This window comes from Salvelinus namaycush, chromosome 6 (genome assembly GCF_016432855.1).
Source record: "Salvelinus namaycush isolate Seneca chromosome 6, SaNama_1.0, whole genome shotgun sequence".
Lineage (NCBI taxonomy): Eukaryota > Metazoa > Chordata > Actinopteri > Salmoniformes > Salmonidae > Salvelinus > Salvelinus namaycush.
The window spans coordinates 5,685,696-5,707,722 of record NC_052312.1 but is presented as its reverse complement, the minus strand read 5'-3'; the positions used below and the strand labels follow the sequence as shown (position 1 = coordinate 5,707,722).

The 22,027-nt window shown below is 46.1% G+C and overlaps 1 protein-coding gene across 1 annotated transcript; it reads right to left on the bottom strand.

Annotated features, from left to right (window-relative positions):
* Positions 1–12,308: 12,308 nt before the first annotated feature.
* On the bottom strand, positions 12,309–15,495 carry LOC120049462 (protocadherin-7-like). Its single transcript, XM_038995727.1, has 2 exons — positions 12,430–15,495; positions 12,309–12,323 (listed from the first exon to the last, which is right to left on the bottom strand). The coding sequence occupies exons 1-2, from the start codon at positions 15,493–15,495 to the stop codon at positions 12,309–12,311; spliced, it is 3,081 nt and encodes a 1,026-aa protein (XP_038851655.1).
* Positions 15,496–22,027: the final 6,532 nt, after the last annotated feature.

The window sequence follows — 22,027 nt, the reverse complement described above, 5'->3', positions numbered from 1 at the left end:
ACTAATAGAGAACTAGTAGAGACCTAGCAGATAACTAGTAGAGAACTAGCAGAGAACTAATAGAGAACTAGTAGAGAACTAGTAGAGAACTAGCAGAGAACTAGCAGAGAACTAGTAGAGACCTAGTAGAGAACTAGTAGATAACTATTAGAGACCTAGCAGAGAACTAGTAGAGAACTAGCAGAGAACTAGCAGATCTAAAAACATGTAAATCCATAAAAAATACATTGGGCCGGGATGATACCAGTATTGTCATACTTCGTCGTATCATGGCAAAGAAACAAAACACGAAGCGGTTTTCACTTATTTTGGAAAACCACCCTAATGTTGGAAACAAACACCATTATGTTGTCATCTAGAGTCACGTTCATTTATTTTCCGAGCTATAGCACTCCCCGCACCATCCCCGGCTACCCTTGCCAACCCTGCTGAAAAAAATCCTAGGGGAAACACTGACACATAAATATGCCCTGACCTTTTCCAGTCAACATAGTATCATCACGGGAAAGTCTCAGTGGGCCGTGCAATGTTTATGAAGAGCAGAAACTATTCTGTTGTTGCCCATTAAAATCAAAGACAGACAAACCCATGTAGCTACAGTATGATCCCTGTTGTGATCCCCCATGTTGACAGCAAACTATCCCCCTGAGCTCCACTAGCAGTGATGTTAAGTGATGTTCAGAGTTACTGGAGCTGTTGCTTGAAGAACAAGTGAATAAGAGGGGACAGCCACAATAGGAAATACCAACAATAGCTATGTAGCTTCCAGCGACATTGGGTGGGCCCCTATCAGGTATTTACACAAGCCCACAGACAAACAGAATTCAAAACATCTGGAGAGCTTTCCCCTGCTGCCGCCTCCACCTCCACAGCAGCATCAAGTGCAGGAATTTATACCTGGTAAAAGGGATGGATTACCTTCAAATCAGTATTTTCAGGCTAGATCTAATGTGAAAGCGCTGCATAGAAAATGAATCCGCTGTCATCAAATTGAAAAGTATGCTCAGAAAGAAAGGGGACGTCGCCGACACTTCCACTTACAATCAGACGGCGAGTCGGTGAGCAATCAAGCCACATACCGTTTCCTCTCTCCTTCTTCTCTCGCATCGTGTTATCGTGACAAATGTTGGGGATGCATCTGGCCTGCTCCCAATTCAATCATGACTATTTACATTCATATCCCAGCTAACGGCCATAATGGCAGATGTACACTCGGAGCGAGAGAGGAGACGCGGGAGAGAAAGACAGAAAGAGACAGAGACAACAGAACAGAAGGAGAGAGACGAGCACAGAAAAAGAATGGAAAGAAAGTAGGAGAGTAAGAGAGAGAGAGAGAGAGAGAGAGAGAGAGAGAGAGAGAGAGAGAGAGAGAGAGAGAGAGAGAGAGAGAGAGAGAGAGAGAGAGAGAGACAGAGAGAGAGAGGGACAGAGAGAGAGACAGAGAGAGAGAGACAGAGAGAGAGAGAGAGAGAGAGAGAGAGAGAGAGAGAGAGAGAGAGAGAGACAGAGACAGAGACAGAGACAGAGACAGAGAGAGATTGCTCAAGGCCTCCTTCAACTGTGTATACAATAACAGGCTTAAAAAGGTGATTGATTCCTGAGAAAACTCTTTCCCTCGAAAAGCCTGGCATTTTTTCATGTCAGGTAGTCAGTGCAGCTCATTCAAAGCCACTTAAATACATGAGGTGTAATACCACGTATGTCACATCTTAATGAAGGAATGTTGTGTACATTGTCATACACTCAACCTGGACATCCAACCAGCAGTCAAAGAGTTAGTCAGACAGAATCCAACACATTCAGTATTGAGTAGGGGCTTGTGCTCTCCCTCTCTCTCATTTTCATTTTCTCTCGCTCTCTTTCCTTCCTTCCTTCCTTCCTTCCTTCCTTCCTTCCTTCCTTCCTTCCTTCCTTCCTTCCTTCCTTCCTTCCTTCCTTCCTTCCTTCCTTCCTTCCCTCCTTCTTTACTTCCTTCCACATCTCTCCTACATGCCTGCTCAGCTGTCAGGTAACCCTAATCCGAAGATTATTCACTGGCCTAAAACTAATGTATTTAAATCTCCCAATTCAAATTATTCTGGAATTTGCTGGCCAGTGCAATTCCAAGAGTATTTCTCTCACTCTCTCTCTCTCTCTCTCGCCTACCTTCTCCCTCCCTCCCTATCTCCCGCCATTCCAGTCTCACTGCAGAGCACACATGCCTGGTGTACTGCTGCTGTCCACAGTAAAGTAAATTAAGCCACTGAGACAAATTTGATCAAATTAGCGTCAGTGGGCACGGCAGTAAACACAGCACCACAGGCAACATCCTGTACTACTACTAATAATAAAGTGATACACCAACCAGCTGATCTCATTCTGCATCCTTGTCATCTTCTACCACCACCAGGCCTGTTCCCTGTGTTTATACAGTACTTCATGGTTCTGTTCCCTGTGTATTAACAGTACTTCATGGTTCTGTTCCCTGTGTATATACAGTACTTCATGGTTCTGTTCCCTGTGTATATACAGTACTTCATGGTTCTGTTCCCTGTGTATATACAGTACTTCATGGTTCTGTTCCCTGTGTATATACAGTACTTCATGGTTCTGTTCCTTGTGTATATACAGTACGTCATGGTTCTGTTCCCTGTGTATATACAGTACTTCATGGTTCTGTTCCCTGTGTATATACAGTACTTCATGGTTCTGTTCCCTGTGTATATACAGTACTTCATGGTTCTGTTCCCTGTGTATATACAGTACTTCATGGTTCTGTTCCTTGTGTATATACAGTACGTCATGCTTCTGTTCCCTGTGTATATACAGTACTTCATGGTTCTGTTCCCTGTGTACATACAGTACTTCATTGTTCTGTTCCCTGTGTATATACAATACTTCATTACTCTGTTCCCTGTGTATATACAGTACTTCATGGTTCTGTTCCATGTGTATTAACAGTACTTCATGGTTCTGTTCCCTGTGTATATACAGTACTTCATGGTTCTGTTCCCTGTGTATATACAGTACTTCATGGTTCTGTTCCCTGTGTTTATACAGTACTTCATGGTTCTGTTCCCTGTGTATATACAGTACTTCATGGTTCTGTTCCCTGTGTATATACAGTACTTCATGGTTATGTTCCCTGTGTATATACAATACTTCATTACTCTGTTCCCTGTGTATATACAGTACTTCATGATTCTGTTCCCTGTGTTTATACAGTTCTTCATGGTTCTGTTCCCTGTGTTTATACAGTACTTCATGGTTCTGTTCCCTGTGTATATATACAGTACTTCATGGTTCTGTTCCCTGTGTGTATACAGTACTTCATGGTTCTGTTCCCTGTGCATATACAGTACTTCATGGTTCTGTTCCTTGTGTATATACAGTACGTCATGCTTCTGTTCCCTGTGTATATACAGTACTTCATGGTTCTGTTCCCTGTGCATATACAGTACTTCATGGTTCTGTTCCTTGTGTATATACAGTACGTCATGCTTCTGTTCCCTGTGTATATACAGTACTTCATGGTTCTGTTCCATGTGTATTAACAGTACTTCATGGTTCTGTTCCCTGTGTATATACAGTACTTCATGGTTCTGTTCCCTGTGTATATACAGTACTTCATGGTTCTGTTCCCTGTGTTTATACAGTACTTCATGGTTCTGTTCCCTGTGTATATACAGTACTTCATGGTTCTGTTCCCTGTGTATATACAGTACTTCATGGTTATGTTCCCTGTGTATATACAATACTTCATTACTCTGTTCCCTGTGTATATACAGTACTTCATGATTCTGTTCCCTGTGTTTATACAGTTCTTCATGGTTCTGTTCCCTGTGCATATACAGTACTTCATGGTTCTGTTCCTTGTGTATTTACAGTACGTCATGCTTCTGTTCCCTGTGTATATACAGTACTTCATGGTTCTGTTCCCTGTGTGTATACAGTACTTCATGGTTATGTTCCCTGTGTATATACAGTACTTCATGGTTCTGTTCCCTGTGTATATACAGTACTTCATGGTTCTGTTCCCTGTGTGTATACAGTACTTCATGGTTATGTTCCCTGTGTATATACAGTACTTCATGGTTCTGTTCCCTGTGTGTATACAGTACTTCATGGTTCTGTTCCCTGTGCATATACAGTACTTCATGGTTCTGTTCCCTGTGTATATACAGTACTTCATGGTTCTGTTCCCTGTGTATATACAGTACTTCATGGTTATGTTCCCTGTGTATATACAGTACTTCATGGTTATGTTCCCTGTGTATATACAGTACTTCATGGTTCTGTTCCCTGTGTATATACAGTACTTCATTGTTCTGTTCCCTGTGTATATACAGTACTTCATGGTTCTGTTCCCTGTGTATATACAATACTTCATGGTTCTGTTCCCTGTGTATATACAGTACTTCATGGTTCTGTTCCCTGTGTACATACAGTACTTCATTGTTCTGTTCCCTGTGTATATACAATACTTCATTACTCTGTTCCCTGTGTATATACAGTACTTCATGGTTCTGTTCCCTGTGAATATACACAATACTTCATGATTCCCAGGCAAACCCATGCTGCTTCTATAATGTTATGTCAGTCATCTGTGACTATCTTATTTTAGTGGCTATACTGTACCTAGAACACAATCATTTCATATGATATTCTACCTTGTCCTGCCCACAATTGTTTTTTAATAATTTCCCTGTACGGGAAATTACCATGATTCACCAACACCCATGCTGAGCACATAGAGTAACTAGTCAACATGATCCGCATTGGATTCAAATATAGAAGATAAACGAAACTGCAATTATCAGCAGAGTGATTTACATCCTGTAACGGCCATGAGATCCACAGTGACAAAATCAAATCAAATCACATTTTATTAGTCACATGCGCCGAATACAACAGGTGTAGTAGACCTTACAGTGAAATGCTTACTTACGAGCCCCTAACCGACAATGCAGTTTCAGAAAATACAGATAAGAATAAGAATAAGGGGCACCGGTTGTTTTCCAATGTTTTCTCTTCGGTCGAGCCTCGAGTCTTGTCTCTCAGTCGACCCCGTATCAGCGTCCACAGGGGAGTCAACATGGCCAAAACTGTGGGCTTCCCTCAACCCATTTGACACAGATCAAAACCAACTAGATGGAAGGACAACGCTGAGTTGTGACACTAAAATACACACAAAGGGAACAGTGTACCATATGGTTACTATGGCGATAAAGGACAAAGAAACATACGTTTGCAGTAGACATAGGTTGCCTGTGTTGCGGCTGTTCATTTAGATATAGGCCGTAGACTACTTATAAACATGCAAGGGTAGTAGATAGCAACAATTAAGGTTCACAGAAGGGGGGGGGGGCAGCAACACAAATGAGGTCAATTGTGGCTTCTCAAAAGTGTTTAAGTAGCTACAATAGTTTTTTTGGATTAAACAAATTAGCCTCCAGGCAAATGGAGGGTTTTCCATATTGGTTTTGTGATCTCGCCGGACCGAGAGTACAAAAAGCTTGTCACTTCCTGTGTGTGTGTGTGGCCAGCGAACACAGACAGAATGACCCCTATTTGCATGGCGATGTTGTTTGTTTGAGATACTGTGGTGAGAAGGGAACATGGGTCCTATGTAAATGAGGTAAGCTGGGGCTTGATAGGTCAGAGGACGGGAGGGCAGGGGACAGCAGGGGAGGGGAGGGGACAGGAGGGGAGGGGGAGGAAATGAGGGGAGGGGAAAGGGGGGGACGGGAGGGACGGAAGGGGAGGGACGGGTGGGAAGGAGACGGGAAGGGATGGGAGGGACAGGAAGGGACGGGAGGGAGAGGAGGGGAGGGGATGGGAGGGGAAGGGACAGACAGAGGGAAGGGACTGGAGGGAACGGGAGGGAGGGGGCAGGAGGGAGGGGATGGGAGGGAGGGAGGGAGGGAGGGAGGGAGGGAGGGAGGGAGGGAGGGGACGGGAGGGAGAGGAGGGGAGTGAGAGGAGGGGAGGGGATGGAGGGGACGGGAGGGAGGGGACAGGAGGGAGGGGACGGGAGGGAGAGGAGGGGAGGGGAGGGGATGGAGGGAGGGGATGGGAGGGAGAGGAGGGGAGGGAGAGGAGGGGAGGGGATGGAGGGGACGGGAGGGAGGGGACAGGAGGGAGGGGACGGGAGGGAGAGGAGGGGAGGGGAAGGAGGGGACGGGAGGGAGGGGATGGGAGGGAGGGAGGGGATGGAGGGGACGGGAGGGAGGGGACAGGAGGGAGGGAGGGAGGGAGGGAGGGAGGGAGGGAGGGAGGGAGGGAGGGAGGGAGGGAGGGAGGGAGGGAGGGAGGGGATGGAGGGGACGGGAGGGAGAGGAGGGGAGGGAGAGGAGGGGAGGGGATGGAGGGGACGGGAGGGAGGGGACAGGAGGGAGGGGATGGGAGGGAGAGGAGGGGAGGGGATGGAGGGGACGGGAGGGAGGGGATGGGAGGGAGGGAGGGGATGGAGGGGACGGGAGGGAGGGGACGGGAGGGAGGGGACGGGAGGGGATGGAGGGGACGGGAGGGAGGGGACAGGAGGGAGGGGACGGGAGGGAGAGGAGGGGAGGGGATGGAGGGGACGGGAGGGAGGGGACAGGAGGGAGGGGAGGGGAGGGGATGGGAGGGGAAGGGACAGACAGAGGGAAGGGACTGGAGGGAACGGGAGGGAGGGGACAGGAGGGAGGGGATGGGAGGGAGGGAGGGAGGGGATGGAGGGGACGGGAGGGAGGGGATGGAAGGGAGGGGGGGGGGGATGGAGGGGACGGGAGGGAGGGGACGGGAGTGGACGGAAGGGGACGGGAGGGGACAGGAGGGAGGGGACGGGAGGGAGGGGACGGGAGGGAGGGGACAGGAGGGAGGGGACAGAAGGGAGGGGACGGGAGTGAGGGGACAGGAGGGAGGAAGGGGACGGAAGGGAGGGGACGGGAGGGAGGGGAAGTAAGGGAGTGGACGGAAGGGGACGGGAGGGGACGGAAGGGAGGGGGAGGATATGATAGGAGCAACAGCTGTGCTAAGGGAACTGAGCTGAGGGAGAAGAGGGCGGTGAGGGAAACGGGGCCACGTCCAGTCATGCTGCACCAACCCTAACCTGGGAGGCAGCCTCAGCTGACTCAGTGATCTGAGCTTTATACATGCCCTGAGGGGAGGCAGAGGGATAGGATTACAACCTGCCTCAGGTCTCTATTGTTTAGAAGAGATAATACCACCTGGATCGGTATATCAGTCTTTTAAATGACCCAGTTAAAAATCCCTGTTCAGTAAACAGTGTTGCTTTGGATAGGACAGGTGGGCTATTCTCTTTTATATCTAATCTTGGACAATCATTTTTCTTTAGGCATTTGGTACCTGAGAGTATGACGATCATCAACTGAAGCCCTGTTTAACACAGGGACTTAGCTAGGGAAATATGACAACTGAGAACAATGTCGCAGTAGGCCTACAAAAGGAAGAAAGAGAACAAAAAAAACAGGCCCGGATCCAATCTGTGGACCTCCAGGAGGGGCTGAAATGTCAGGTACATCACCCTCCTGCTCTAACTCTCGACAGCTGCTCAGTGACACGCTGGCTTCTCGCTCTGCGCTCGCCTGGCTTAATGACTAATGAGTAAAAGAGGAGGCTTCGCCTCGCCCGCTAAACTCAGCTGGTTGCCTGGTTACCTGCTTGGAGACTGAGCCTGAGCCGGCTGCTGCCTGTGCGGTGGTTATTGTGAGATTAGGTAGGCGAAGGATGAGCTGGAAGGAGACCTAGGAGGAACCTGATACCGCAGAAGAGACTCACAGTCAATGGGACTCTACTCTACCTCCCCCCTCTACCTTGCCTGTGAAACAGTAGACCATTCTGTCTACCACAAACAGGGCTCTCTTTCTTGTGTCTTTTTCGATTTCTAGGGGGAGAGTGAGAGAAAGATAGAGAGAGAGGTGGAGAGAGCAAGAGAGAAGAGAAAGTAGCGGGAAAGAGAGAGAAAATAAGACAGTGGGTGTTTGTGAGTGAGCGAGACCATCAAGAGATTTTAACCTCATTTAGCCTTAAATATCATAGATTACATTTTGGATTTCCTGCCACTGTAAATTCAATAAACAGGGGGTGAAATCTGATTTCTTTTGAATAGAAATTTCCAAATCTAATGTGATCAATTTGACATTGGGGATTACCCCGTCTCTAGCAGTCACGATACAATGTGATCTGCTGTGCAATTCTCGACAATCAGACATGACACCGTATCCCTAATCCAACCTCCCATCGGCTCTGCATGCAAAACCATATCAACAACAGTGACGGACAAGACGAACTTGTGAAAAAATAAGTTTAATTCCATAGATATAATCATCTAGTCATTCACCGTCTATGTTTAATTCCATATAAATAAAATCTAGTCATTCTACGTCTATGTTTAATTCCATAGAAATAAAATCTAGTCATTCTACGTCTATGTTTAATTCCATAGAAATAAAATCTAGTCATTCTACGTCTATTTTTAATTCCATAGAAATATAATCTAGTCATTCTACGTCTATGTTTAATTCCATAGAAATATAATCTAGTCATTCTACGTCTATGTTTAATTCCATAGAAATCAAATCTAGTCATTCTACGTCTATGTTTAATTCCATAGAAATATAGTCTAGTCATTCTACGTCTATGTTTAATTCCATAGAAATATAATCTAGTCATTCTACGTCTATGTTTAACTCTATTCCCAGCTAATGAGAATTCTTATGCATTTCCTTACACGTTAAGAGCTCAACTGAAGGGGGGGGGGGGGGCTTTACCTAAACACCAGCGTGTTTAGCTGTGGTGGCCCTAAACAACAAGAGCATGAAACTAGAGAGAGAGAGACTACTCTGTGATCTTAATAAAGACATGACCACTTGATGCCATAATTGAGGCACATAACTACGCCAAGGGCCATTCCCGGCAATTAACTTAACCTCGGGAGACTGTATGTGCAGCCATTAACTCAGTTCCCCTCCACCTCAACCAAAAGTATCAACAGTGAACGTTTGACAAGTATGCAGGGGAATTTAACAATGTGTTAGAGAATATTATATGCACTACAATGCCAAAAGTATGTGGACACCTGCTCGTCGAACATCTCATTACAAAATCATGGGCATTAATATGGAGTTGGTCCCCCCTTTGCTGCTATAACTCTTCTGGGAAGGCTTTCCACTAGATGTTGGAACATTGCTGTGGGGACTTGCATCAATTCAGTAAAAAGAGCATTAGTGAGGTTAGGTACTGATATTGGGCGATTAGGAATGGCTCGCAGTCGGCGTTCCAATTCATCCCAAAGGTGTTTGGTGGGGTTAAGGTCAGGGCTCTGTGCAGGCTGGTCAAGTTCTTCCACACCAATCTCAACAAACCATTTCTATATGGTCCTCGCTTTGTGCGCGGAGGGAGATTGTAATGCCGAAACTGGAAACGTTTGCAACAAAGTCGGAAGCACAGAATCGTCTAGAATGTCATTGTATACTGTAGAGTTAAGATTTCCCTTCAATGGAACTAAGGGGCCAAGTACGAACCATGAAAATCAGCCCCAGGCCATTATTCCTCCTCTACCAAATTGTACAGTTGGCACTACACATTCGGGCAGGTAGCGTTCTCCTGGCATCCACCAAACCCAGATTTGTCTGTTGGACTGCCAGATGGTGAAGTGTAATTCATCACTCCGCTGCTTCAGAGTACAATGGTAGGCGAGCTTTACACCCCTCCAGCTGACGCCTGGCATTGCGCATGTGATCTTAGGCTTGTGTGCAGCTTCTCGGCCATGGAAACCCATTGCTACTAACAACATTCTATAAACAATAGAGACCAGGCAACACTTATATTGTATTCGCCAGTGGGAGTTACATTCACAACAACCGTGATGGAGAACGGAGCAAGTGAAGGAAGGCTTAAGGAGGGATAATTGCACATTCCGGTGGCGAGGAGAGCGTCTGTAAACCCTCAACACCCCGGTGTGTTTTGTGTCTGTATCGGAATCTTCAAACAAATGGACTTGTCTATAGAAAAAACGCTGCAGCGAGCATGCACATAAAAACAGTTAATAAATGATTACATAAAAGTGCAGCAGCACAGCTAGCAACATACAATACATGGCTCTGCCGCAGCGGCAGCGAATAGAGTGGCCTGTTAATTATGGATGAGACATCCGTAAGCAACAGCACTCCTCACACTCTGAGAAACAACCCACTGAATACAGCACTTTAGAAAGCTGTTAGAGACAGTAGCGAAAAGAGAGAGTAAAGGAGAGTGAAAGGGAGGGAGGGATGGAGAGCGGGAAATGAGAGGGGAATGGCAGGAGGGAGAGGGAAATGGAGTAGAGGAAGAGGAGATTAAAAAGAAAAGACTGCAAGAAAAAAGACAGGCGAGGAAAAAGAGCAAAGACATTTGAGAGCATTTGATTTGGAGGAGAGGAGAGAGGGGCAGAGATTGGTTTGGTGCTGAGAGATAGAGGAGAGGAGCGAGAGATGGGTTGGGAGATGAGGAGGCTTTGGAGGGAGATATGCAGAGGCAGATACTGAGAGAGAGAGAGAGAGTGTGTGTGTGTGTGTGTGTGTGTGTGTGTGTGTGTGTGTGTGTGTGTGTGTGTGTGTGTGTGTGTGTGTGTGTGTGTGTGTGTGTGTGTGTGTGTGTGTGTGTGTGTGTGTGTGTGTGTGTGTGTGTGCGTGCGTGAGTAAAAAAGAGACAGGAATGATAAGGGACTAAAACAGAGAGAATGAAAGACCAAGAAAAACAGAGGATGAGGAGAGAACGAGAACGAGAGAGACAGACCAAGAAAAACAGAGGATGAGGGGAGAACGAGAACGAGAGAGACAGACCAAGAAAAACAGAGGATGAGGGGAGAACGAGAACGAGAAAGACTGACCAAGAAAAACAGAGGATGAGGGGAGAACGAGAACGAGAGAGACTGACCAAGAAAAACAGAGGATGAGGGGAGAACGAGAACGAGAGAGACTGACCAAGAAAAACAGAGGATGAGGGGAGAACGAGAACGAGAGAGACTGACCAAGAAAAACAGAGGATGAGGGGAGAACGAGAACGAGAGAGACTGACCAAGAAAAACAGAGGATGAGGGGAGAACGAGAACGAGAGAGACTGACCAAGAAAAACAGAGGATGAGGGGAGAACGAGAACGAGAGAGACTGACCAAGAAAAACAGAGGATGAGGGGAGAACGAGAACGAGAGACAGACTAAAAAAACAAGAGTGTGCTGCTTGCCCCATGTAAGAGAACCATCAATAATGCATTAGACTGCCATAGAAAACAAATCAAACAATGAACAAGTGGTATCTTCCTGGCAAATGCAGATGAAAGGGAACCGACTTCATAATATATTAACCTTGCTTCGCCCCTCTTGGCTCCCCTGGTTGAAAACATTTGAAAAAAAACAATAATGTCAAATTGATTAATTCCCACAGTCCCCTAGAACATGAATGACCCTGTTGTGCTTGCCGTCACGGAGGAATTTTCACATTACAAACGATGGCACTAACGAAGTCAATGAGAGGAGAGAAGAAGAGAGGGAAACAGAGGTAGGGATGGAAAGAGGGAGAATGTGTAAAAGATAAAGAGGGAGGTAGAGAGAGATAAAGGAGAAAGAGAGAGAGAGAGAGAGAGGGAGGAAAGAGGAACGGATGGATGAAGAGTTAAATGAGTCTAACCTATAGAAGGGACGGAGAGAGTAAAAGAGAGAGCAGGAGGGAGAGGTTTAGGGAAGCCTGATTTCACTGCTGGGTCAGTGAATTGATACAGACACACCAGTGCCCAGGAATGTTAGATGTGACCTCCTGCCCAGATGTTCCTAGTCAAGCTGAATAAGCCGAGTAAAACACGATACCACGGATAACATTCCTTTACACAGACACTTCTGTTCCTCATTTTCACAACGCCTTCTTTTTTTGTCCTTGCTTTTTCCTCTAATAATAAGAAGAAGAAGTAGTTAGCCGTGTTACAATAAGGGTGGGGAGAGACTTGAACTAGCAGAGGGGTGTCCTAGCTACCCTGCCACATTTTCCGCTGTGATAGAATAACTGCAAACCAGACCCTTATGCAAGCTGTCTACAACACTCAAAACACATATGTGTACCGGTCAGCCAATGTGCCGCCCCAGTCAAAGTAAACCGCCTCACAGTACCTGCTCAGTTAAAAGAGCTGGATATGCTTAGGCGGGTGGAAATGATATCCTGGGGTAGGCTACGCATGTCCTCGTTTCATTTTCAATATCACATGCGGAATGGCACTCCAAACCCCAACAGATCAATACAGCTAACTTGACACACATTAGCACCATGAAAGAAACATGACTACTGAGACTAGCCCTGTCAGGAGGCATTACGCTGGAGATAACACTAAGAGAGGGAGAAACATGAGAGACATTTGAAAATAGAATGGAGAAAGAAGGAAAAAAATATATATATAAATATTGAGTCAATATGTTCTTACCTGTTTGTTGTACTTGTTGATGGTTTGACTGCTGTACTCAGAGCAGTGGTCAGATCCAAGGGAAATGTTATCTCCGGTGCCAACGAAGGTGTTGGCAGGGGGCAGGTCCTGAACAGCCTGATGCTTTTTCCCGGCCGTGGGCGACTGGGGGTGGAGCTGGACCGTGGGCAGTGGCGAGCTGGACTTGTAGTGCCGGGCCAAATCCGGGCTTCCGGGCCCTCCGTTAACGGAGCGGTAACGGCCCATCCCGGGGCTCTCGGACAGCTTCTCATTGACGCCGTCGTAGCGCTGGCCGTTGGGCTTGGAGGCCTCGACGGTGACGATGCTGCTGTACAACGGCTGTTTGTTCTTCTTGTTTTTCTTGGGCTTCTTGCCCTTATCATGCTGCTGAGGGGTGAAGAAGTCCTCGTGGTCCTTCTTGCCCGCCTCGTAGCCATTCTTGTTCTTGGGGCGGCAGTAGCGAGCCATGACCACGATGAGGATGATGAGGATGACCGTCATGATGCCCGACACCACGCCGATGACGATGCTCAGCCGCTGCTTGCCCAGGTCGTAGTTGGGGTCACCGGCGATGTTGGTATTGAGCGGAGTGCCCAGGCTCTTAGCCACCTGGGCCTCAACGATGGTGGAGTTGGAGAGGGTCTCGTTGACATAGACGTGCACCAGGGTGGTGGTGCTCTGCGAGGGCTGGCCACTGTCGTTCACCTGGACCACCAGTCTGTGGAGGCCATAGTGTTTCTGCTCCAGCTTCCCAACAAGTGAGATGACCCCGCTGCCCCCGTCGATTTCAAACAGTTTGAAAGGGTTGCCCCCGATGATACTGTAGTTTAGGTCAGCGTTGATCCCTGTGTCGGTATCGGTGGCCATGACAGTTCGTACTACAGTCCTAACATTGCTGGAGGGGGGCAGTAGGGTGTATGAGCTATTGATGGGGAAGGTAACGGTCGGCGGGTTGTCATTGTCGTCCATCACGAAGAGTGACACGGTGGCAGTGGCTGATCTGGGTGGGTCTCCACTGTCCACAGCCTTGACCCGGAACGTGTAGGTGGTTTTCTGCTCGCGGTCAAACGACATGGTGGAGAAAATGGTTCCTGTGTCGTTCTCAATGGAGAAGATCTCCTCCTCTTCCTCAATGAAGAGGCTCATTTCTGCGTTCTGGCCTTTGTCGGCGTCAATGACGGTCACCATGCCAACAGGGCTGTTGGGTGTAAGGTTCTCTTTGACATAGAAGGTGAACACGTCCTGCATGAATTTAGGCTCATTGTCATTCTTATCAGCCACTAGGACTACCACAGTGGCTGACCCCTGGAGTATGGGCATGCCCTTATCTTTGGCTATCACTTTGAACTGGTACCTCTCTGTTTGTTCTCTGTCCAGAATGGTGTTTACTCTGATGTCACCGTTGTCGGCATTAATGGAGAATATCCCATTCACAGAGGAATCGAGGGAGTAGGCGATTTCTGCGTTCTTGCCACTATCGGCATCGATGGCCAGTACAGTGGTCACCCTCTCGCCGGGGGCATTGTTTTCTGGAAAGGACACCTCCACCACGTTCTGGCTAAAGATGGGTGGGTTGTCGTTGAAGTCGCCCACCTTTACGATGAGCGAGTTATTACTGGCCAGGCTAGGGCTTCCTGAGTCCACAGCCACGATGACCACGTTGTACTCCTGTGTGGCCTCGTAATCCAGCGGCGCTGATGTATGGAGGAAGTATTTCTTCTTATTCATCTCACCCTCGATCTCGCTGGCCGGTTTGAGCTGGAAGGGCACGTCACCCACCACAGTGCAGGTCACGATGCCGTTCTCACCCTGGTCTCGGTCTGACACCTGGACTAAAGCAATAGGCGTGTCCACCACTACATCCTCAGCCACGTTGGCCACTCCATCCTTCAGGAAGATGCGTCCGATCTTACGAATCTCAATGGCTGGCACGTTGTCGTTCTCATCCTTGATGTTAAGAACCACGGTGGCCTTGTCCATTTTGGGCGGCTGGCCTCGGTCCCTCGCCATCACTGTGAAGCGCAGCTGGCTGACCTCCTCGCGGTCAATACGATGGAGCACGCTCAGCCACCCCGAGCTCTCGTCCAGCCTCAGCAGCCTACGCACTGACTCTGTGGCCGCACCAAATACGTACTCAATCTGACCGTTCACCCCGACGTCCGCGTCAGCTGCTTTCAGCTGCAGGATGGGGGCACCAGGGGAGCTGTTCTCCGGCAGGTCAGCTTCATACACAGCCTTCTCAAAGCGGGGGCTGTTGTCATTCACATCAGTGATCATCACCCTCAGGATGGCCTGGGAGGAGCGTGGGGGGTCACCCCCATCCCTAACACGCAGGGTGAGCTCATAAGAGTCCCTCTGCTCCCTGTCCAGTGCCCCTTTAATGATGAGCTGCGGCTGCTTTTCCCCGTCGGTTGTGTCAGCAACTTGCAGTTCAAAGACGCTGCTCCTGCCTGCCCCCTCGTCGAATCTCCTGTCCGCCCCGCGCCCCCCTGAGCTTGAGCCCAGGCGCCTGGAGCTCTCCCCGCTGTCTTGAATAAGCTCATATCTCTCAATTCCGTTCCGACCGAAATCTCTGTCGGTGGCCGTGGGCAGGAGATAGAGAGTGCCAATCGGCCTGTTCTCCTCCACCGATAGGGTCAGCACGGGAGATGGGAAAGACGGGGTGTTATCATTTATATCTAAAATAATGACTTTCCCCTCGAACAGGTCAACCCAGCTCTGCGCCGGTCCAATTACTGACACTTCAAAATCTATGAAACACTCGTTTTCATCAAATATCATTTGGCACTGCTGTAATTTTTCACGGTCTATCCGCCGTTCATTGGTGGTCAGCTCGCCTGTTATATTATCTATTTTGAAAAAATCAGATCCGGACTCGAGGGTAAATGTCACCTCGCCAGACCCGGCAACGATTCCGAGGTCCACAGCTACGTTCCCTACCCTGACATCCGCGGGTCCCTCCTCAGCCAAGCGATATCGGAGCACTTGCTTGGCAGCAGGCTGATTCAGCAGCTGCAGGATGAGTATACCGTAGCATAAATAGTCCACTGCGCCAGTAGTCCTCATTGTTCCCCGCAATGTAATGAATGGATTTTAAAGCCTTGAATCAAATGAGGATGTCCTTTACTTGCTGGTATAGTGTTTGGAAAACAATAATTTTCGTTCTCGGATTATTTGAAGTCCTCCATTTCAGGAGGTGTGAGACTTCATCCTCCGGACGTCTTCCCACACCGCTTCGACTGCACTGAATAAGAGCAAGTGCACGGGCTCTCCTCTCCCCCTTTTCCACTGAATTTATGTTTCTTTCCTTCTTTCAATAAAAACTGGGCAAAACACAATCGAAACAGTCCGTTCAGTCCGGTCATATCATATGTCATGAATTCAATAGGAATCCGAATATTTTATGCGCGTAAAGAGAAATTCTATCTTATTTCATTGAAATTTAAAATCAGTCCAAGTCTTTTCAGTTACAAAAAAATCTTCCAAGATTGATATAGAAATGATGTAAATGGTCAAAATCCCAATTTCCCCGTCCGAAGAGATGTCCAATACGGAGTAGTGGCAATGAAATGCCCACACAGATTCCCAAATTGTGGTGATACAGTAGCCTACTTTACGGAGGGGCTCGTCCTCTTACCTTGAAGCAGTGGAGAAGCAGTGATTGTGTGTCCAGTTGCCTTTCCAAGCAGAATCCGGGCGCTCTGATTTATTTACCTCCACTCACTTATAACAAGCAGTCCGTGTTTTATAGTTCACACAGTTACAGGCAATAGGGAGAGGAATAAATAAAAAATTAACTCCTCAGCACAAAACCTCTGACCAGGCGGGAATAACAAAAATGAAACAAACACGGACAATTGTAATTCCGATGTAGATATTGTGAAATTCCTACGAGAGAATCTTCTTACTGTCCCGCATTCTCAATCCAAGCGCCCTTTTCTCACCTGCATAAACGCCGCGTGCGTTTGCAGCCCCTATCTGCGGCACTGTGAGAGCGATTCACAAATGATATTGCAGTCTCGCGCGCTCTCTCCACCCCCTCCAGTTTATTTCCCCAGCGCACGTAACCAGGTCTGAACTTGATCGTTATATAGGTTTAGTCTGGAGGGTAGCCGACGAAGTATGTGTTGAAATGAGAGGGAGAGAGGGAGGGAGAGAGAGAAATACAAATGTTGTATTTTTCTTGTTAGTATAAAGGGAAAGATGTGTTCACATACGACCCATTCGAATGGTCTTAGTCAGGGAGCGGGGGTATAGTGAGATGGTTTGGAAAATATACATTCTTCCATCGACCCTTTTACGGAGGATGGTGTTTCATTCATTCGATGCGTAAATTGCATTATGGCTTATAATGTGCCAATAGCAAATCTTCGATTGTCGCACTTGACATGATGGTGCATTGGGTATTACACAGGCATAGGAGGTCTTTAGGCCTACAGTAGACGGTGCTATGAAACCCGTAAATCTATTTCTCACTAAAGTTGAGACATTCGCCGCTCAATTTCGAATGATGGCTCGACTATATCAATGTGCTGCCAGGTCCATTTTCTGTCAAAGCATTTTCATAAACTTTTACGCATGTTTTACGCATGTACGATGCAATATCCAAGTCATATATTTAACCAATTACGCTCCTTCGTCCATGATCTCTACATGATTCCTGATATGGTAGACATTTTGGGGTTTGGGACATGAAGTGACATTGAAAGAATACCCTCTGAGGCCATATATCAGCAGCTTAGCCTATTTTATTTTACTAGGCAAGTCATTTAAGAACAAATTCTTATTTTCAATGACGCCTAGGAACAGTTGTTTAGGGGCAGAACGACCTTGTCAGCTCAGGGACTCGATCTTGCAACCGTTCGGTTACTAGATCGTTACTAGTCCACTAGGCTACCTGCCGCCATTCCTCATGGTTGGAAATTTGGTAGGAAATTTGACTCTATACAGTTCCGTCGGAAATTATTCATACCCCTTGACTTGTTCCACATTTTGTTAGGTTACAGCCTTATTCTGAAATGTATTAAATAAAAACAATTCCTCAGCAGTCTACACACAATACCCCATAATGACATCACAATACCCCATAATGACATCACAATACCCCATAAAGACAAAGCAAAAACAGGTTTTTAGAAATGTTAACAAATGTATAAAAAAAACTAAAACAGAAATTCCTTACTGACATAAGTATTCAGACCGTTTGATATGAGACTCAAAATTGAGCTCAAGTACATCCTGTTTCCATTGATCATCCTTGAGATGTTTCTACAACTTGATTGGAGTCCACCTGTGGTAAATTCAATCGATTGGACATGATTTGGAAAGGCACACAAATCAAATCAAATCAAATGTATTTATATAGCCATTCGTACATCAGCTGATATCTCAAAGTGCTGTATAGAAACCCAGCCTAAAACCCCAAACAGCAAGTAATGCAGGTGTAGAAGAGCTGTGTATATAAGGTCCCACAGTTGACAGTGCATGTCAGAGCAAAAACCAAGCCATGAGGTCAAAGGAATTGTCTGTAAAGCTCTGATATTGTGTCGAGGCACAGATCTGGGGAAGGGTACCAAAAAATGTCTACAGCATTGAATGTCCCCAAGAACGTGGCCTCCATCATTCTTAAAGGGAAGAAGTTTGGAACCACCAAAACTCTTCTTAGAGTTGGCCGCCCGGCTAAACTGAGCAATCAGGGGAGAAGGGCCTTGGTCAGGGAGGTGACCAAGAACCTGATGGTCACTCTGACAGAGCTCTAGAGTTAATCTGTGGAGATGGGAGAACCTTCTAGAAGGACAACCATCTCTGCTTTACTCCACCAATCAGGCTTTTATGGTAGAGTGGCCAGACGGAAGCCACTCCTCAGTAAAAGGCACATGACAGCCCGCATGGAATTTTCCAAAAGGCACCTCAGGCTGGGGTGAAGGTTCACCTTCCAACAGAACAATGACCTGAAGCAAATCGCCAAAACAACTCAGTAGTGGCTTCGGGTCAAGTCTCTGAATGTCCTTGAATGGCCCAGCCAGAGCCCAGACTTGAACCCAATTGAACATCTCTGGAGAGACCTGAAAATAGTTGTATAGCAACGCTTCGCATCCATCCTGTCAAAGCTTGTGAGAATCTGCAGAGAAGAATGGGAGAAACTCCCCAATTACAGGTGTGCCAAGCTTGTAGCATCATACCCAAGAAAACTTTAGGCTGTCATCGCTGTCAAAGGTGCTTCAACAATGTACTAAGTAAAGGGTCTGAATACTTATGAAAATGCGATTTTTTAGTAAAGAAAAATTATTTAAAAAATAGCAAAGATTTCTAAAAACCTGTTTTCGCTGTCATTATGGGGTATTGTGTGTAAATTGATGAAGGGAAAAAAACAATTTAATCCATTTTAGAATAAGGCTGTAAAGTAACAAAATGTGGAAAAAGTCAAGTTGTCTCAATACTTTCCGAAGACAATGTATATTGGAATGCTTAAACAAGTGTAAATCTAAAACACCTTCCGTGGTAAGAGATATAATTGATCCCAAAGCGGAATCATCAATCAACCCTAATACACATGAGTGCGCGCGTGCGTGTGCATCACATGAACGCCAGCATTCATAATTACATCCGCGCGTAAAGGGCTTCCCCTTTCTCCCATTTCACATGGGGAGACCCGTGTACTGTATCCTACTGTGCTGTGCGTGCGCTGAGAGTATAGCATCACAATAAAATAAAATGAGAAAGGCAACGACTCTTTTACTGTTTCAGCTGTATTTTGAAGCTCCTCTGAATTCCTGCAGTGGCCAGCCCAGATCCCTGCTCTTCATCGCCCTCTGTCGTTGGCTAATATTTATAATGACAATGCTCTTGAGATACATACAGTAAGGAGGTTTAGGGATACTTTTTTGATTGGCACTTGGGTTATGTATGTTCACATCTTTTTTGGACGGGACAACAGATATGTTTATTTAAACTATCTGTAGGCTTAGTTGTCATTTTCTCAACCAAGGCCAGGCACAATTCTAACACTTTTTTGTAAAATGTATGTAGTTGATGATTACAAACGCATTCAAAAACAGTACAATAGACCACTAGAGGGTGTCGCCCTATTCAATTAAACAAAACAATTATAGATTTGCATATGCATGACTTAGGAAGTTCATTTAAATCATTTCACCATGCAACAATATGCTAATTTGTCCTTTTCTCAAACACTCCACGAGATACTGTAGAACTACCATTTCCATCTCATAGTGTGAGACAGTAGGTGAACATTTGGTAAACACTTGTTTGTTAATGTGATGAATATTCCAGTTTCTGGACTTAATACTTTCCCGTCTGGTTCTCTATAGGAACACACCCACAGAGTAAATAATGACATAGATGATGACATAATCATTAACCATTAACGAAAATGAAATGTTCATGAAATCAGCCTATTCACCAGGAAACATATACAAGGTATTTGAAAGAAACAATAACTACCAAACTTTCCATGATTCATACCGTAGTAATTCATAAATCCATGTGGAGATAAACCAGTGAGAAGTTGGACACATATATCCATCTCCTCTCTAAAAACACCTCCAAAACTTGTCTTCATTTTTTAACTCTATAGGAGGTATGCCTCACTGTGGCGGCCGGCAGAAATATTTTTTGGTTAATAATAAATGTACCAATTGCTTTGAAGTGGGGTTCTGGTTCCTGTGATCCCACAGGCGTCTGTATACATGTGTCTGTTGCTGAGTGACGCTAAGCTAAGGCAGTGGCACCAGGTGTTGGGACTTTACCAAGGCTAACTCGCTCAATTAATGATGGGTTCCACATTCGCTAAACTCCTGCAAGAGAAGAAAACTTTCCCCATTTACATATTGGTGGCACACAGCATTGGCCTAATCAATCAGCTTCAACAACCAGGAGTGTTTAGTTTTGCTCACTGTGTTTTGTCCCCCTTCTGGTACAGTTTTTAACACCCCACATATTTTTTTGTTCCCATCTTTGAGTTCTCTATCAATGGACGCAGTTCCATTGATAGGATGGTGTCAAGTTAATTGGGGAGGAGGGCCTTGTGGTAATGACTGGAGCGGATTTAGTGGAAGGGTATCAAATACATCAAACACATGGTTTCCATGGGTTCCATGTGTTTGGTGACATTCCATTTACTCCGTTCCGGCCATTATTATGAGCCGTCCTTCCCTCAGCAGCCTCCTGTGAGTACAACGGCATTGGAGTTTTTTTAAAGGGGTGCAGAACTATTAAATAAGTGCTTGAAAACATTGCCTTTATTTTACAGTAAAACAGAGGGCCATCAGCTTTATCGCTTACCTCTAAAGAAATCTTCACAGACTTAATTCTTCTCACCTCTCGGTCCCATCTCTGTTTCCTGTTCACACACACACGTCAGAAAAAGCCGGAGTCAACCTAGCCCATTCATAAACTCTCACTACCTTTATCCCCTATTGATGAAGGTACAGTATCTTCTTCACTTAACGTTAAGCCTCACGTCAACCAGATGCATCAAACTCTTTGCGTTCCAGACGGAAGGTCATTCATTGTCAGTGTAGCAGTCCGCGCCGCTGCGTTGGGGATGCCAAACTAGGCTGTGGTGCATTCTGTGTATCGCATGCATTCAACTCGTGCGTTGCTTTACCGTGCGGCGGTACAAACAGAAGTTCATAAACAGCCAAGCCAGTTAGCTAGCTATCTAACCACAAAGCGAACCACTTTGCTAGATACCTTAGCTAAGAAATTGCCAGCACCTAGCTTCCACTTTCCAGCTATTCATTTCACATTCAACTGACCAGGTAATATAATCATATTGGCAATGTGTCTCCATGCAGCATTTTTAGCATGGATGTCCCGGTAGCAATTAGCTTTTTGGTTGAACACGGCAGGAAACCCAGAGACAGAGAAAATGACCTTCACCATGCTGCAAACTTTTCTGCAACCTTTGCGAAGCACATGTGCTTCAAGTACAGAAAATGCATAGTAGACAAAGGTAACATATGGAACTTATCTTTCATATCAACGAGAAATAATAATAAATAAATAAAAAAGGTTAAATTACTACACACCTTTATAGGGTTAGGGTTCCCACACGAAGCGAAAATATTTGTATTTGTCAAACAGCAGTCAGGCATTGATCATCATGTCACCAGAATAAGACCATCAATATTTATTGGAAAGGAACATCAAGATCAATGTGAACTTTCACCACCCTGTGAAGTTTATCATCACTTATTTAATCTGCAGTCTAATAAACTGTATGGTTTCCCAAGTCATAGTGGAAGGATCACTCACCATATCATCACAGTGGGAGGATCACTCACCATTTTAACATAGTGGGAGGATCACTCACCATATCAACACAGTGGGAGGATCACTCACCATATCATCACAGTGGGAGGATCACTCACCATATCAACACAGTGGGAGGATCACTCACCATATCATCACAGTGGGAGGATCACTCACCATATCAACACAGTGGGAGGATCACTCACCATATCATCACAGTGGGAGGATCACTCACCATATCAACATAGTGGGAGGATCACTCACCAGATCAACATAGTGGGAGGATCACTCACCATATCAACATAGTGGGAGGATCACTCAC

Bases quoted from the DNA above. Each gene is read 5' to 3' on its own strand.
- LOC120049462 (XM_038995727.1), bottom strand. From the start codon at position 15,495: ATGAGGACTACTGGCGCAGTGGACTATTTATGCTACGGTATACTCATC.